The sequence below is a fragment of the Danio rerio genome, chromosome 7 (genome assembly GCF_052040795.2).
Source record: "Danio rerio strain M-AB ecotype USA chromosome 7, GRCz13ab, whole genome shotgun sequence".
NCBI lineage: Eukaryota > Metazoa > Chordata > Actinopteri > Cypriniformes > Danionidae > Danio > Danio rerio.
Window position 1 is genome coordinate 30,276,058 of NC_141027.1, and position 16,660 is coordinate 30,292,717.

The 16,660-nt window shown below is 37.4% G+C and overlaps 2 protein-coding genes across 2 annotated transcripts; one reads left to right on the forward strand and one right to left on the reverse strand.

Annotated features, from left to right (window-relative positions):
* The first annotated feature begins 757 nt into the window (after positions 1-757).
* On the forward strand, positions 758-9,114 carry LOC141375453 (uncharacterized). The gene is made up of 5 exons (XM_087260102.1): positions 758-1,073; positions 1,187-1,318; positions 2,811-2,960; positions 4,067-4,489; positions 8,742-9,114. Exons 1-5 carry the CDS (start codon positions 758-760, stop codon positions 8,924-8,926), a joined length of 1,206 nt encoding a protein of 401 aa, XP_087116228.1. The 3' UTR covers positions 8,927-9,114.
* A 4,084-nt stretch (positions 9,115-13,198) lies between these two features.
* Positions 13,199-15,656, reverse strand: harbi2 (harbinger transposase derived 2). The gene is given in 4 exon segments (NM_001128809.2): positions 13,199-13,602; positions 13,689-13,800; positions 13,879-13,994; positions 15,206-15,656. Coding segments are annotated over 4 exon segments (1,056 nt in total). The 5' UTR covers positions 15,639-15,656; the 3' UTR covers positions 13,199-13,207.
* Between the last annotated feature and the right edge of the window lie 1,004 nt (positions 15,657-16,660).

Below are 16,660 nucleotides of genomic sequence, written 5' to 3' on the forward strand. Positions count from 1 at the left end.
TTGAGCCATTTTATTAATAGTTAATTTCATTCTGCAACTGTGGAAATTTAAACACTTCTTATGAGTGATGTAGTATTACATAATACTTTACTAATACATTTATTATTATGAATAAAATCTAAAAATAACAAAATGTGATTCCAATCATATCATAACAAAGCTTTTGAAGGTTAAAATAATTTCCCTGCTTATATATTTTTTTCACACAGCTTTAGAAAAATAGGAGACAACTAGATTTATTAAATATCTATTTTTTATCAATGTTAAAATCATAATAATTTAAAAAAAAATAAAGAGGGAGAAAATTATACTCGCTCCAAGCTATTCAATATAACAAAAGCTTTTTATTTCAGATAAATGCTGACGTGACTAGATTTCTGACGTGGAAATATGACGACTTTCAAGTTCAAAAATTTAAATATTATAATAAAAAACGGCCACAATATTTATTTAGATATATGGGCCATCTATTATTATACCCAACAATAATTAAGATATTTTCAGTGTTTATTACCATTTAACAAGAACTGCACTGTACATACAGCTCGTGCTGCGCTAATTGACTTAACGCTGATATCAATTATTGTTTACATTTAAATGACCCTGTCACCACGGCAGCTTGAGATGGTTTAAAAATCCACACAACTGTCTATAAAGTAATCAATCCTGATCATCGCGCTACAAAACTCTAAACAAATCTCCCTTTGACTGAGTTTTACCTGTTGGTCTACTTTGGGGAATTGTTTTGGAGTTCATGATGACGCTGAGGCGCTCGAGGAGGGCCAGGACTCTCCCTGCTCACCTGAGAGACTTCCAGCTGGAGCGCGTCTCTTCCGTTGAGGAGCGCGCAGCGGCGGCCAGGCCGGACACTGACAGCTGCAAGTCGGACACTTCACTGGAGGACAAACACCTGAGGAACGCAGCTGTCCTTCCTGTCTTCCGCCCTGCAGCATCAGTCTCCTCAGTGGGTGAGTGTCCACAGGAAGAGCCGCTCTCCATCCACGGCCGGAGTGTGCAAGAATATCAGCACATCTTCCATAGTGTGATGGACTCAACGATGAAGAGACGCCGAGGCCGGTACAACCTTAAGTGGGGCTTGGAGATCAAGCAGCGGCTGTGGGAGAAGCTGGACCGGCCTGTACTGCTGGAGATCGTGCAGGCTGATGGACGTGTGGTCATCACTGAGAGCAGGTCTGGGTCCAGCATCCCTCCTCGGATCATGGTGGACATCAGCAAAGAGCCGCTGCCCAAGGAGCCCCAAAGGAAGAAGCCCAGGCACTGAGTCACCATATAGTGCCAGATGAAGGATCAAGGGCACGTATGTACATATTGTATATATTGTATATAGTTCTACAATAAGTTTGCAACACAACACATTTGACATTTCATTCAAGTTTTCATCACATTGCTGGAGGGTTTTGTGATTGTCAGTGCTCTTTTGGATGGTTTGCTGGATGTTGGCAGGCGTTTAGCAAGGTTTTCTAGGCGGTGTGTTGCGCATTGTTGGTCTCCTCTGAGTGGTTTTGGCACATTAGTGGTTGTTAGTGTTGGCTGTTGGGTTAGGGTAGGTTAGGGTCCCTCACACGGTTTGCAGCTTGACGTACTGTGAGGGCTTGTGTGCATCAGTGATGCTGAGAGCTATGCCACTGGTACTTCACAGTTACCGGTAGGGTCACCCATAGTGGACAGGTCTCAGCTGAGATGCCCGACCAAGACAAACCACCTGATTCTGGACAGTAGAAGATTGGCCTGATGCTCCAGACAGAAGATGTCATCTGAATGACAGAAGAACTTCAAAATTATAGTTTCTCTGCAATATGACACACACAAACTCTCTCTCTCTCTCTCTCTCTCTCTCTCTCTCACACACACACACACGCACACAAATAATTAAATATTTATTTGTAAAATATTTAATATTAATATTTAAAGATTTTTTTGTTGAAAAAACCCTTTTTAATGTCTTGACATTGGTGGTTTTCTTTTCACTAAATCACTTAAATAAAATGAATGGATTATTTCATTAAACATGTAATGCTTACGGCCCTGGGGAAGAATCAAATTAGTTGACCACTTAAAAGTTATTATTGGTTATTCTGAATTGAATTCATGCAAAGTATTGCAGAAAAAATGTAAAATTGACTCAGAAATGACCACCAAAAGAAAATTTCAATTCATTATTGTGTGAAAAGAAGCAAGTAAACATTTACAAAATAATCCACAAAACAAAGAAATTCATACAGATTTAAATGCTGTTAACTATTCTTTTATTTCAAAGAATAAAGTTTTTTGTATTCTATTGTATTTTAATATGAAGAATAATCCTCAAAATAAGAATCTAAAACTTCCAGTATGTGGTAGTAATGTCTTATGAGTGAGACTATTCCTCAAAATGAATCATTCAACAAAGAAGTAAACCGCTGTCTGGACTGATTAAAACATGGATTCATTCAGAAAGTAAACACAAAAGATCAGATTCAGGGTTTTAATTAAAGAATTATTATTGACCTAGATAATACTACATATTACTACTGACCTAGTTTTTTAAGTGAATGACACCCAGTGTTTTATAATTACTGCAAAACATTTTAAAAATCCAGTTTCCAGTGTTAGATTAACATTTTTGTTAGAAATAATTGGAGATTAATTGGAATGAATTTAAGACACATCAGAATAATCTCTAATATGATAATAAAATTAACATTCTCACTGAATTTCTCCACACGTAGATGCCCAAAGACATCTTCATGAAGAAACATTTTTCATGATACATTTTTTCAGAACAGCAACACAAATGCTCTTGTGCACAGGAAGAAGTTCCTCAGACAGGAAGTGGAGACCAGTACTTTGGGAAGCCCTGCTGCTGCTGCTGCTGCTGCTGCTGAGTTTCTTGAGCACCTGCAGTCTAGATAGCGGATCTCTGCTCACCTGCACTCAATGCAACACTGATGCAGCACCAGGTGGGTCCTCATTCACCATTACTATGTGCTGTTGACAAATAAAATCTTTTGGTTATCTTTGGATGAGGCCTGTTTCACACAGACTACTGCACGGCTTTCCTTGTAACAGAGAGATATATATATATATATGTTTGTCTATCTACACACACAGTGGGTATGGAAAGTATTCAGACCCCCTTAAATTTTTCACTCTGTTATATTGCAGCCATTTGCTAAAATCATTTAAGTTAATTTTTTTCCTCAATGTACAAACAGTGCCCCATATTGACAGAAAAAAGACAAAATTGATGATGTTTTATCATCAACACACTCAGATTTATAGTATTACAAATTTATAAAAAAGAAAAACTGAAATATCACAAGTTCATAAGTATTCAGACCCTTTGCTCAGTATTATTTGAAGCACTCTTGATCTAATACAGCCATGAGTCATTATGGGAAAGATGAAATAATGTGTTTATCACATCTGAATTTGGGGATCCTCTGCCATTCCTTCTTGCAGATCCTCTCCAGTTCTGTCAGGTTGGATGGTAAACGTTGGTGAACAGTCATTTGTAGGTTTCTCCAGAGATGCTCAATTGGGTTTAAGTCGGGGCTCTGGCTGAGCCATTCTAGGACAGTCACAAAGTTGTTGTGAAGCCACTCCTTCGTTGTTTTAGCTGTGTGCTTAGGGTCATTGTCTTGTTCGAGAGGTAAACCTTCAGCCCAGTCTGTGGTCCTGAGCACTCTGGAGGTTTTCGTCTACATTCTCAGAAATAAAAGGTACACAAGCTGTCACTGGGGTGTTACCTTTTCAAAAGGTTAAAATTTGTACCTAAAAGGTCCATATTGATACCTCAAGGGTGCATGTTAGTATCTAAATAGTACAAAAGGGTTCGCTAAGTATTTGTCTCTCCTACATAGGGTGAAAAAACCCTTAATACATATATACAAACAAATCTGCTTTAAAACGTTCTGTCCCTCGAGCATCCACTTGTTGTTTGTTGCTTTAGCTTGCTAAAGCTACCGACCTCTTCTATTCACTAATTTTCTCACTTACTCATTTTCTTACTGGCCTTGCTTTTCACCCTGTACAATGTCGCTTGTGTTACTGTCCTTGAGTGCAGGAGAAGCATTGATTGAGGCACTGGAAGCAGTGAAGTGCCAGATTCGCTCCCTCGAGGTGAAGCGGACGCGACTGCGGGAACGAGCTCTGCTCGTTGTACCTCATGCTATGGCCGCCTCGTCTGAGGTAAGTGGACGATACATCCACATAACTCCCTCTACCTCAACCCCATGTGTTTCTCTGCCCAGGCCCAGCGCACTGAGGATGCGGTTCGCCCAGGCGTTGTTCACGCCGACACCCGGCTACCACGGCCCCTGGGTGCAGCAGCGCAAGGTGCTTGCCAGGTCTCGGGGCAGAACGTCTCCTCCTCCCGTGTTCCAGATCTTCACGGAGAACCGATTCGCCCCTCTCCGCGAGACGGGTCGCGTTATAACCATCATCGGGGACTCCATAGTTCGCCACATCCACGCCGCTTCCTCCAAAGGTAACACTTTCTGCTTCCCTGGTGCCCATGTTAAAAATATTTCTACATAGATACCCACTATCCTGAGTGCTGCCGAGAGCCCCGGTGCTGTCGTCCTCCATGTGGGGACGAACGACACCGGGCTCCGGCAGATGGATATCCTGAAGAAGGACCTCAGGAACCTGATCGAGATGGTTCGACTCACCTCGCCCGCCACGCACCTTTGGAACAAACGCTTCTTTATCTTTAAGCCATGTTTCAAATTCTTACAAGTTAGCTGTTATTAAGCCTGTTATTAAGAAACTGCAACTAGACCCCAGCAACTTAGCTAGGCCTATTTCAAATCTTCCATTTATGTCTAAAAGAAACTAGAAAAAGTTGTTTCTACCCAATTATGCTCCTTTCTGCAGACAAACAATGTTTTTGAAGTGTTTCAGTCAGGTTTCAGGGCTCTTCACAGTACAGAAACCGCATTAGTGAAAATAACCAATGATCTACTCTTAGCTGCTGACCAAGGGTGCATCTCGCTATTAGTTTTGCTCGATCTTAGTGCGGCATTTGACACCATTGACCACAATATCCTCATAAATCGCTTCAAGTCTACAGGTGTCCAGGGACAGGCTCGACAATGGTTTAAGTCATACTTTACTGACCCTTACCAGTTTGTGAATATTAATGGACAGCCTTCACAAGTCAGCCCAGTAAAGTCGGGGTGCGTCAAGGATCAGTTTTAGGCCCTTTGCTGTTTACAATTTACATGCTACCTCTGGGAGACATTATTAGAAGACATGGGATCAGCTTTCACTGCTACGCAGATGACACTCAATTGTATATTTCAACTGAACCTGATGAGATGTCTGAACTGTCTAAGCTAACTGAGTGTATTAGAGATGTTAAAGACTGGATGACCAACAATTTTCTTCTCTTAAACTCAGAATTATTACTTATTGGGCCTAAATCCTGTACACAGAAGATCTCGCAACTCTCTACAATAACAATTAGAGGGATACAAAGTTAGCGTTAGCTCTACTATAAAAGATCTGGGTGTCATGTTAGACCGCAATTTAACTTTGTAATATCATATATCCCATGTCACAAAAACTGCCTTCTTTCATCTGAGAAATATCGCTAAGATACGAAGTATGCTATCCATCTCAGATGCAGAAAAGCTAGTCCATGCTTTCATGACTTCTAGGCTGGACTACTGTAATGCACTGTTTGCTGGCTGCCCAGCATCCTCTATTAACAAACTTCAATTAGTACAAAATGCAGCTGCTAGAGTTCTTACCAGGTCTTGAAAATATGATCATATCACTCCAATTTTATCCTCCTTACACTGGCTGCCAGTTAGTTTCATATTGAATTTAAAATATTGCTTCTTACATATAAAGTTTAAATATTCTAGCACCTGTTTATCTAACCAACCTTCTGTCTAGCTTTAATCCAACTCGATCTTTAAGATCTCAAAAATCAGGGCTTCTGGTAGTACCTAGAATAGCAAAATCGAGTAAGGGAGGTTAAACCTTCTCATTTATGGCTCCTAAGCTCTGGAATAACGGATTAACCTTCCTGATAACGTCCAAGTCTCAGACACACTCTCCTAGCGGAGAAATTAAAATGGTCGCGCCCAACTGTGTCTGGTTTCTCTCAAGGTTTTTTTTCACCTTTGCCAATTAGTGAAGTTTTTTTCCCCTCTCCACTGTCGCCTATAGCTTGCATGGTTTGCGATCGGTAGAGCTGTGCATCAATGAATTTGCTCTTCAGTGTTTGGACTCTTAGTAGTGATTTTTAAACCACACTGAACTGAGCTAAACTGAACTGAACTTAAACACACAAAAAATAAACTACACTGTTCCAATTTACTATGTCCTTTTATGTGAAGCTGCTTTGACACTATATAAAAAGCACTATACAAATAAAGGTGAATTGAATTTAATTGGTTTTCTTCACACATACTGCTTAGAATTAAGGTCAAAAAGTTCTATCTTAGTCTCATCAGAGCAGAGAATCTTATTCCTCACCATTTTAGCCAACTTCATGTGGGCTTTGATGTGTCTTGCACTGCGGAGAGGCCTCTGTACGGCCACTCTGCCATAAAGCCCTGGCTGGTGGATGGCTGCAGTGATGGACTTTCTACAACTTTCTCCCATCTCCTGACTGCATCTCTGGAACTCAACCACAGTGATCTCTGAGTACTTCTTTACTCTGTCACCAAGTCCTTCTTCCCTTATAGCTCATTTTGGCCAGACAGCCAGCTCTAGGAAGGGTTCTGGTTATCCCAAACGTCTTCCATTTAAGGATTATGGCGGCCACTGCGCTCTTAGGAAACTTAAGTGTAGTAGAATTTCTTTTTAACCTCGTCCAGATCTGTGCCTTTCCACAATTCTGTCTCTGAGCTCTTTAGACAATTCCTTTGACCTCATGATTCTCATTTGCTCTGACATTGTGAGATGTAAGGTGTAAAGACAGGTGTGTGGCTTTCCTAATTAAGTCCAATCAGTATAATCAAACACAGCTGGACTCAAATGAAGGTGTAGAATCATCTCAAGGATGATCAGAAGAAATGGACAGAACATGAGGTAAATGTATGAGTGTCACAACAAAGGGTCTGAATACTTAGGAGGACCATGTGATATTTTGGTTTTACATTTTTAATAAATTTGCAAAGTGTCAACAATTCTGTGTTTTTCTTCCAATATGGGATGCTGTGTATGTGTATATTAATGGGGAACAAAACTGGGGAAAAATGGGGAACTTAAATTTCTGTTTAACGGAGATATTTTTTCCAAAACATTTCTAAACATAATAGTTTTAATAACTAATTTCTAATAACTAATTATTTTAAGCTTTGCCAATCTTAGATAGTATTGAAGGTGTGTGGCTGTGGCTCAATTAATGTTGAACTCCAGTAAGTAGGGTATGTTATCCACTTTAAATGAAGCGATTCATTTTAGTTGATGCAGACTCATTTCAAATCTGTTGCGGCAAAAATGCTGATTACATGTAAGTTTCCATGAATCTGCTGTTAGCAATTAAACCATTTCTTATCTAGTTAACGTTAGCTTGTTTACAATAGCTTGTTACATAGTGCACTGCAACTAACACACCAAAGCCGTTTCCCATGCATTGTTTTATTTTTGACGACTTGGCATAATGTTAACTTAACATTAACAGCCACAATTAGCATATTGTTTAGCTGCGCTATTACTAAATGAGCACTTTGCCACATCCAACCTAACCCCACTGTATTTTTTCTATAATAATTTCTATTGTGTTCTTAAGTGCCCTAATTAGTTTTAAATACAGTTTTAGACCTTTTTTAATTCATTGTTATTGCTGTGATTATTTTTTATAATAGTTTTACTTTCTTTATGATTTTTTTTACATAGAGCAGTTACTCTAAATTCACTATTTAATGATTGATTTTGTTGCCAAACATGACTTGTTTTACATATCTTTTTCACAATAACAGTCATGTTTAAATTTTATTGTATGTTGATGGCGTGACTGTATACAACATCACAAACAATGTATTTGATAGTTTTGAAGAAAAATCAGTTTTGTCCTTGAACCTAAGAAAGTCTTTGAAAATAACCGTAATGACGCAGTCTCCATTCTACAGTAACAATGATAGAAGCCAAGATTTTCTCTATGGGGACAGTCACAATCTACAGTACAATCTAACTATTATCTGTGTCCCCTTAAAACAAATTTAATATTTATTGTTCCCCTACTGTAAATGAAATTTGCACCCATGGCCATAATGATGGTACATAATGTTTTACCAGATATTTTTCAAAATTTTCAGCTTAAGGTTTAATTTAAGGCTTAACTAGGTTAGTTAGGTTAACTAGGCAACGTATGCCCGTGGAACATTTTTTCATCCATATTTAAATTTTAGTGTCATAACAGTTATTTTAAACAAAGCAAAGACAATTTACTTGCAAACGGCTTGCATATTTTTATTATTTTTTATTTATTACAATGTAAACTCAAGTTTCATTGTACATCTCTTGCAGTCACAGGCCTCAGACATAAAATGTGTGGAAAAGGCTAAGAAAAAAAAAATGTAGATTTCAGTTTAAAATGAATAACAATGAGCTGTTTGACACTTCAGGCTAAGTATATTGAATAATGCTGCCCCGAATATCAGCAAGTTTCTCTCACTTGACGAATGTCTTTCTTCAGGTAATGATCCTGCTGTTTCTGTCATCCAGCATGTTTTAGTATGTAGTGAGATCCAGAAGTAGATTCAGTTGTTTTGTCATTGCAGATTGTGAAGAAAACTCCAACGAGAAGCTTGAGTTTGATCCAGAATGGCTGGTCATCTTAAAAGCGACAGTCAACCTTCAAAAGCCATCCCACAGTTTTTGGAACTCTCCGCTGGACAGCAGATTTAGAACACATACAATGATCACAGTTGCTCATTTTCTGATTGCTTTTTTGATAGCATATTGACAAAATCAGCTTAAAGAAATAATTAACTCAAAAATGAAAATTACCCCAAAATTAACTCCCCCCTCAAGTCAACCTCAGGGTATGAATGCTTATGGGGTGATTTTCATGTTTGGGCGAGCCATTCCTTTAGCTTGTTCATAACAGAGGAGTACATTTACATGATATGCACAATAAAAAAGGGCAAATTACTTCACAATAGTCAATATTTTGCACATGAATTAATTTCTATTTCTAAGTATTTTAGTGTCCTGTTCCTCTGCTTCTTTCAGGTGGGATTTTAGTCCATGAGACAGACATCTAGTGTCTAGTGACACTTATTTTTTAAATAAAAAATACATTTAAACTTTTATTGCTTAAAAAGAAGGTACGTTTTCAGACATGTTCATTTTGGTCAACACAATACTAAAGTTTTAGCTTCAAGGGAGTTTAGTCAATTTACAAAACTTCATTTTTAGTCACAATTTTTCCTAGTTGCCATTTTCTGAAAAAAAATTCTCTAAATGACAATAATTTATTTGAAATTGCAGAAATGTTATCAGATGTTTATAGAATAAAATGAATATTAACATTTCACTCTAACCCATAAATGCAGAGAAACTGAAAGTCTTTACCTTGGTCTCTTTTTTGCCACAACTGTATTTAAATTGGGATTGTTAATATAAATAAAGTCTATTAATTATTTTTAGCATCATTCAATATAACATCAAACCAAAATGAAAAAGAAATTATATTTCTTTAAGCAAAATATTTGGGTTAAAGAGTTATTAAATTATCATTTATCAGTACAGAAATATATATATATATATATATTTCCCCCAATTTCTGTTTAATGGATAGGATTTTTTTCAATGCATTTTTAAACATAATAGTTTTAATAACTCATCTCTAACAACTGATTTATTTTATCTTTGCCATAATGACAGTAAATAATATTTTACTAGAGATTTTTCAAGACACTTCTATACAGCTTAAAGTGACATTTAAAGGCTTAACTAGGTTAATTAGGTTAACTAGGCAGGTTAGGGTAATTAGGCAAGTTATTGTAAAGCAATGGTTTGTTGTGGTCTATCGAAAGAAATAGCTGAATGGAGCTAATAATTTTGACCATAAAGGGGTTTTTAAATAAATTAAAAACTGCTTTTATTCTAGCCAAAATAAAACAAATATGTCTTTCTCCAGAAGAAAAAATATCATCAGACATACTGTGAAACTTTACTTTCTCTGTTAAACAAAAAAAAAAAAAGGAAAATAAAACTTAAAGCTGGGCTTTTAAGGGACTATTAAGGATGTTTTTTAATCATAAAAGAGTCCTGAAAAAAACTACTCACACGTTAATTAATATTGATAATAATAATAATTGGATAGTTTTTGCTGTGCTTTGTAGCAGTTTGGTGAGCAGAGATTTTTTTTAAAAGTTAGGTTAATAGAAGGCGTTTCTCTTTGGAATTAATTGCCAGTTCTTAGGGAGTTAAACATTAATTTAGTTCTCTTAAAAGCAAAAAATTATTTAAACATGACATTTGGTTCACATCACCCCTGCTAACGTGACTAGATTTCTGACGTGGAAATATGACGACTTTCAAGTTAAAAAATTTAAATATTATTAAAAAAAACGGCCACAATATTTATTTAGATATATGGGCCATTTATTATTATACCAAACAATAATTAAGATATTTTCAGTGTTTATTACCATTTAACAAGAACTGCACTGTACATACAGCTCGTGCTGCTCTATATCAATTATTGTTTACATTTAAATGACCCTGTCACCACGGCAACTTAAGTAGGTTTAAAAATCCACACAACTGTCTATAAAGTTATCAATCCTGATCATCGCGCTACAAAACTCTAAACAAATCTCCCTTTGACTGAGTTTTACCTGTTTGTCTAATTTGGGAAATTGTTTTGGAGTTCGTGATGACGCTGAGGCGCTCGAGAAGGGCCAGGACTCTCCCTGCTCACCTGAGAGACTTCCAGCTGGAGCGCGTCTCTTCCGTTGAGGAGCGCGCAGCGGCGGCCAGGCCGGACACTGACAGCTGCAAGTCGGACACTTCACTGGAGGAGAAACACTTGAGAAACGCAGCTGTCCTTCCTGTCCTCCGCCCCGCAGCATCAGTCTCCTCAGTGGGTGAGTGTCCACAGGAGGAGCCGCTCTCCATCCACGGCCGGAGTGTGCAAGAATATCAGCACATCTTCCATAGTGTGATGGACTCAACCATGAAGAGACGCCGAGGCCGGTACAACCTTCAGTGGGGCTTGGAGATGAAGCAGCGGCTGTGGGAGAAGTTGGACCGGCCTGTACTGCTGGAGACCGTGCAGGCTGATGGACGTGTGGTCATCACTGAGAGCAGGTCTGGGTCCAGCATCCCTCCTCGGATCATGGTGGACATCAGCAAAGAGCCGCTGCCCAAGGAGCCCCGAAGGAAGAAGCCCAGGCACTGAGTCACCATATAGTGCCAGATGAAGGATCAAGGGCACGTATGTACATATTGTATATATTGTATATAGTTCTAGAATAAGTTTGCAACACAACACATTTGACATTTCATTCAAGTTTTCATCACATTGCTGGAGGGTTTTGTGATTGTCAGTGCTCTTTTGGATGGTTTGCTGGATGTTGGCAGGCGTTTAGCAAGGTTTTCTAGGCGGTGTGTTGCGCGTTGTTGGTCTCCTCTGAGTGTTTTTTGGCACATTAGTGGTTGTTAGTGTTGGCTGTTGGGTCAGGGTAGGTTAGGGTCCCTCACACGGTTTGCAGCTTGACGTGCTGTGAGGGCTTGTGTGCATCAGTGATGCTGAGAGCTATGCCACTGGTACTTCACAGTTACCGGTAGGGTCACCCATAGTGGACAGGTCTCAGCTGAGATGCCCGACCAAGACAAACCACCTGATTCTGGACAGTTGAAGATTGGCCTGATGCTCCAGACAGAAAATGTCATCTGAATGACCAGAAGAACTTACAGCTTGTGTAATTTTGTTAGAGATGGACCAATGCCAGTTACTGTTAGCTCTTCTCTTCTCTTCATCTCATCTCATCTCATCTCATCTCATCTCTCTCACACACACGCGCACGCGCACGCGCACGCACACGCACACACACACACACACTAACCAAAGATAAAATAAAAATACTTGAAAGTTATTATTGGGTATCCTGAACTGAAATAATGCAAATTATTGTAAAAATTCTGTTTAATGTTATGAAATTGACTTAGAAAGATTTCAATTCATTATTGTGTTAAATGTGAAAAGCAGTAAGTAAAGGTTTACAAATATAATCTATACAAAGAAATTCATACAGATTGAAATGGCACCGTAGTGTGTAAATGATGGCAAAATTATTTTGTTTGTGTGAACTATCCCTTTATTTCAAAGAATAAACTTTATTGTACTTTATTGCATTTGAAGAAATGTTTTTTTAATAATCTTCAAAATAAGAATCCAACACTTCCAGTATGTGGTAGTAATATTGTCTTATGAGTGAGACTATTCCTCAAAATAAATCATTCAACAAAGAAGTAAACCGCTGTCTGAACTGATTAAAACATGGATTCATTCAGAAAGTAAACACAAAAGATCAGATTCACAGTTTTAATTTAAGAATTATTATTGACCTAGATATTACTATTACTATAATACCACTACTATTAGTTATGATTACTACATAGTAATATTGACCTAGTAGTTTTAGTAAATGACACCCAGTGTTTTAATTGTTGCAATACCATTTAAAAATCCACTTCAGTGTTAAGCAGTCAGAATAATTGTTTTAAAAACAACTGGAAATTGATTAGAATAGATTTGAGACGATTCAGATTTCTCTCCAAGGAAAAATAAATAAATAAAAAACCTCACTGAATATCTCCAGATGAAGATACCCAAAGACATCTTTCTGATGCATGATTGTTCATGAAGCATTGAATACAAAGTATTCTATATGGGGCTTATTCTTCAGGATAGCCTAGATTCGTATGCATTTTGATAAACGATTTGTTTATAAGGACTGGGCTATTGATAACTGTATATCTTCTAATGGAAAAGGCTTGGGTGGTTTGGTAGTTGAATATATAAAATCATTCAAAACTCTGTGTTTATGATGGAGTGGTGATTAATGATTAATTGATCATCAATTTAAATGATCATCGATCACGTGACTTCGTTAAAATTGACATGCCTAATTTAAAGCTCTTAAAGTGATTTTTACATAAGTCCCCTTTAAGTACTAATTTACTTAAAATTAAGGTTTGTGTAATAAAAAATTGTGCAAATGTATTTGCGTTGTCAATTTTGCTTTATTGAATGTTGCATGAAAAATTCTTCTGTGATGGCATGTCTGACAGCCCTCCCAGCGGGATGGTCCCTGGAGACAGAGTCAACATCATCATTGGATTGCTGGCATTCACTTGGCATCTGCTCCTTCCTTATAGAGGCTATGTTGTGGAGTACAGCACATGCACCCACAATCTGAGACGCACGTTCGGGTGACACTCTAAGGTCACGAAGACAGTTAAATCGGGCCTTTAAAATGGCTAAAGTGTTGTCTATCTTGAGCCTGGTTTGACTCAGGGCTATGTTAAACTCGTGCTGTGGTTTTGTCTTTGGTTCAGGATAGGGAGTCAACAAAAAACTCTGGCATGCGTAAGTCCCGTCTCCCACCAACACACCATCGAACAGCCCTGTCAATGTACACCAAGAAAGACCAGCGTCACAATAACACTCCATTTTCATTAAGTGCTGCCTACAGTTGCAGTTTTTACTGTACCTTGCTGAAAGCGTTGACATAACTTTGACTTCTCGAAAATTTGGTTGTCCTGCATTGAACCAGGCCATCTGGCATCCAGGCTTGTGATCAAACACTGATGGTCACAAGTCATCTGTAATTAACATGTAGTAGGTAAATATATGTTAGCATCACAGTATGTTGAAAATGTATAAATTCAACATCCCTGTACCTGAACATTGATGCTGTGAGTGGCGTTCCTGTTAAGAAAAGTAGCCTCGATTTCTTTTACTGGCGTAGAGATTGGAATGTGTATGCAATCGATTGCTCCGATAACTCCAGGTAATCCTTTGAAAAGATCAATTCATCTCTTTAGCGATTGCATAATGGCAGTTGACAAACAGGCAGTAAAATGTTTATTATTTTTGTAAAACCATTTTTGAAGGATGTTGAGTCTGAATTATAATTGACCAGGAGCTGCAGAACAAGTGATTTGTAGAATGACTGCTAAGTTTAACCATAGCAGAGTGAAAGTTTAGTAAATATATATGCAGTAAACGTGACTGGCAGTTCATTCCGATGTGGCGACCTCAGATTAATAAAGGGACTAAGCCGAAAAGGAAATCAATGAATGAATAAAAGCAACTATAAAGCATGTGTTTTTAAAGTCTGTGCTACACAAAAAGTTTAAAATTTGGCCACATTTAGGCACAAAAATGATATTTGGAAGTATGAAATTTGTTTTGTATTTAATTATAATTAAATCTTAAAACTTTTGTCTTGTTTCTAGCCCAAAATTTACATTTTTAAGCAAAAATACAATATTTTGATGTACCCCACTAGCAGATAATTTTGGTTTAGATATTTGTACTAGAAACAAGACAAAGCAAAGTTGCATTGCCATTATTCAATTTCTGTACCTGAATATGGTTACACTTCCCAGAAAAAGACATCAAATATAGCTATTCAAGCCAACTTGAGAAACTGTGTACATCGCAATATCAGACTTTTCCAATATCATGAAGCCCTAGTCTGAGGTATTTATTAAATGATTTTTTACAAATTTCCCTTTTCATTTAGAACTATTCTTTAGACAGTCACAACATAAGACAGATATATGACAGAGATTTGTTAAAAAAAGAAGCTTTTTTATATCAAAAGGTCCATTCAAGACAACGAAATGTTTATCCAGTTACTGCATTTTAAATGATGAAAATATATATTTTTTCATTTCTGAAAAATGCAACATCACTTCAACAAGCCATATAGAAAATGGTTGATGGTGCATTTATTAGTGTATTAATCATTGAGGTATCATTAGGTTGGTTTTCTATTCCCACATCTGATTTGGACTTCAATTAAATATTAAAACAGAATTTTCAAAATGTATTGAATATTTGAAAATTCAGTCTGAAATCACATATAAACGTGACTTTAAAACAATATTAGCACTATTGAATTGACTGTGGACAATGTTGTATTTTGATAATATGATCTCCCTATTAGCAAAAAAATATTGTTTTAAAATTATATTACCCCAGTGTATTAACCCATCTTACCGGCTATTTGGGAGAAGCCCTCTTTTATGGCCTGAGTGGGTAGATGACCAGGGAACGCAACGAAAGTGTTTATGTATCTCTGGAGCGCAATAACCACCCTGCGAATGGTTCGGCAGACCGTGTTTTTGCTGAGTTTCTCGGCATCGCCCACTTCATACAGGAATGTGCCACTTGTAAAGAAACGCAGAGCGATGCAGATCATTTGCGGGACAGTAGTCGCGTGGCTCCGTCGCGTCGGGTTTTTGATATGGGGCTCAAGAAGCCGACAAAGATATAACATTCCCTCCGCCGAGAATCTGTATCTCTCGTATAAGTGCTCGTCGGAGAACGCCAACGGGTTTTGTACATCTCGGATAACTCTTTCTCTGCGCAAAGCCCTCTGCACAATTTGTGCTCCGATGTCTACAGGATTCTCCAGATACGGGGAAGCCATTTTGCTTGTTTACATGCTAGAATGACCCGCCGTTTACGTCATTTATGTCACTTTGCTTACAGCTGATTGGTCCAATGTCTCTACAATGTTTGATTGATTAATCAGTACAGTGGTCTGGTCAGAAGTATGTCACTCTGAAGTTATCGTTTATCTATGGGTCTCTTTTTAAAACTGTTGTGTAAACGACATTGTGAGTCGGATTGTTTTTCCCCCGTCTGAACGATTCGTGAATAAAAGTGATTTACTAAAAATCGGATTTGACGTATTTGGAGAAGTGTGTGGTAGCAGAACTAAGAGATTGTACTTATTACCTTCCATTCAAAAAGTAGGTAGCACATATTGATGACGCAATATGCTACCCATTATAGATTTTGCTACCAGTGTAAATATGATTGCAAATGGACATTTATTAAATTATAAAGAATTTCTTAATCGATTCAATATTCCCATCCCCTAAAGAATTTGCTGTTGTATTTGATGCCAAACCATCTGGAGTTATTAGGTTATTCCAAGGCATCCCCTGTCCTTGTTTCCCCCTTTTGATCCTTCTACTACAATAGTAGGAAAATAATGTTTCTCTGCAACTTCTTTAAACAAATCAATACACTCTTTATTTCTCAATACAATTGTATCAGCTCCAAAAGTTACCTTTTATTGGAAATCTTTAAATATTTAAAATTCTTTAAGAAAAATTTAAATGGCTCATCTCAAATAGCTACTTAAATACTGATTAGATAAAGGAAGTTTCGTTTAGAATTATTCATCATATCCAGTGAATACTCTTAGTAAGATATAAAAAAGATATTAATACTAATTGTTCCTTTTGTTAGCAACAACCCGAGTCCCTCACTTATTCTGGCAGTGCAGTTACTCGAATTGAGAATGTTGATAAAGACTTGCTTACTATGGTTTGGTTTTGTTAAGTTTAAAACAGAAACTTTACATAATTGAAAATATATTTTCTTAATCTTATCTTTATAACAAAATTTTATATACATAATTGTAATTTTTCAAACTAAAAA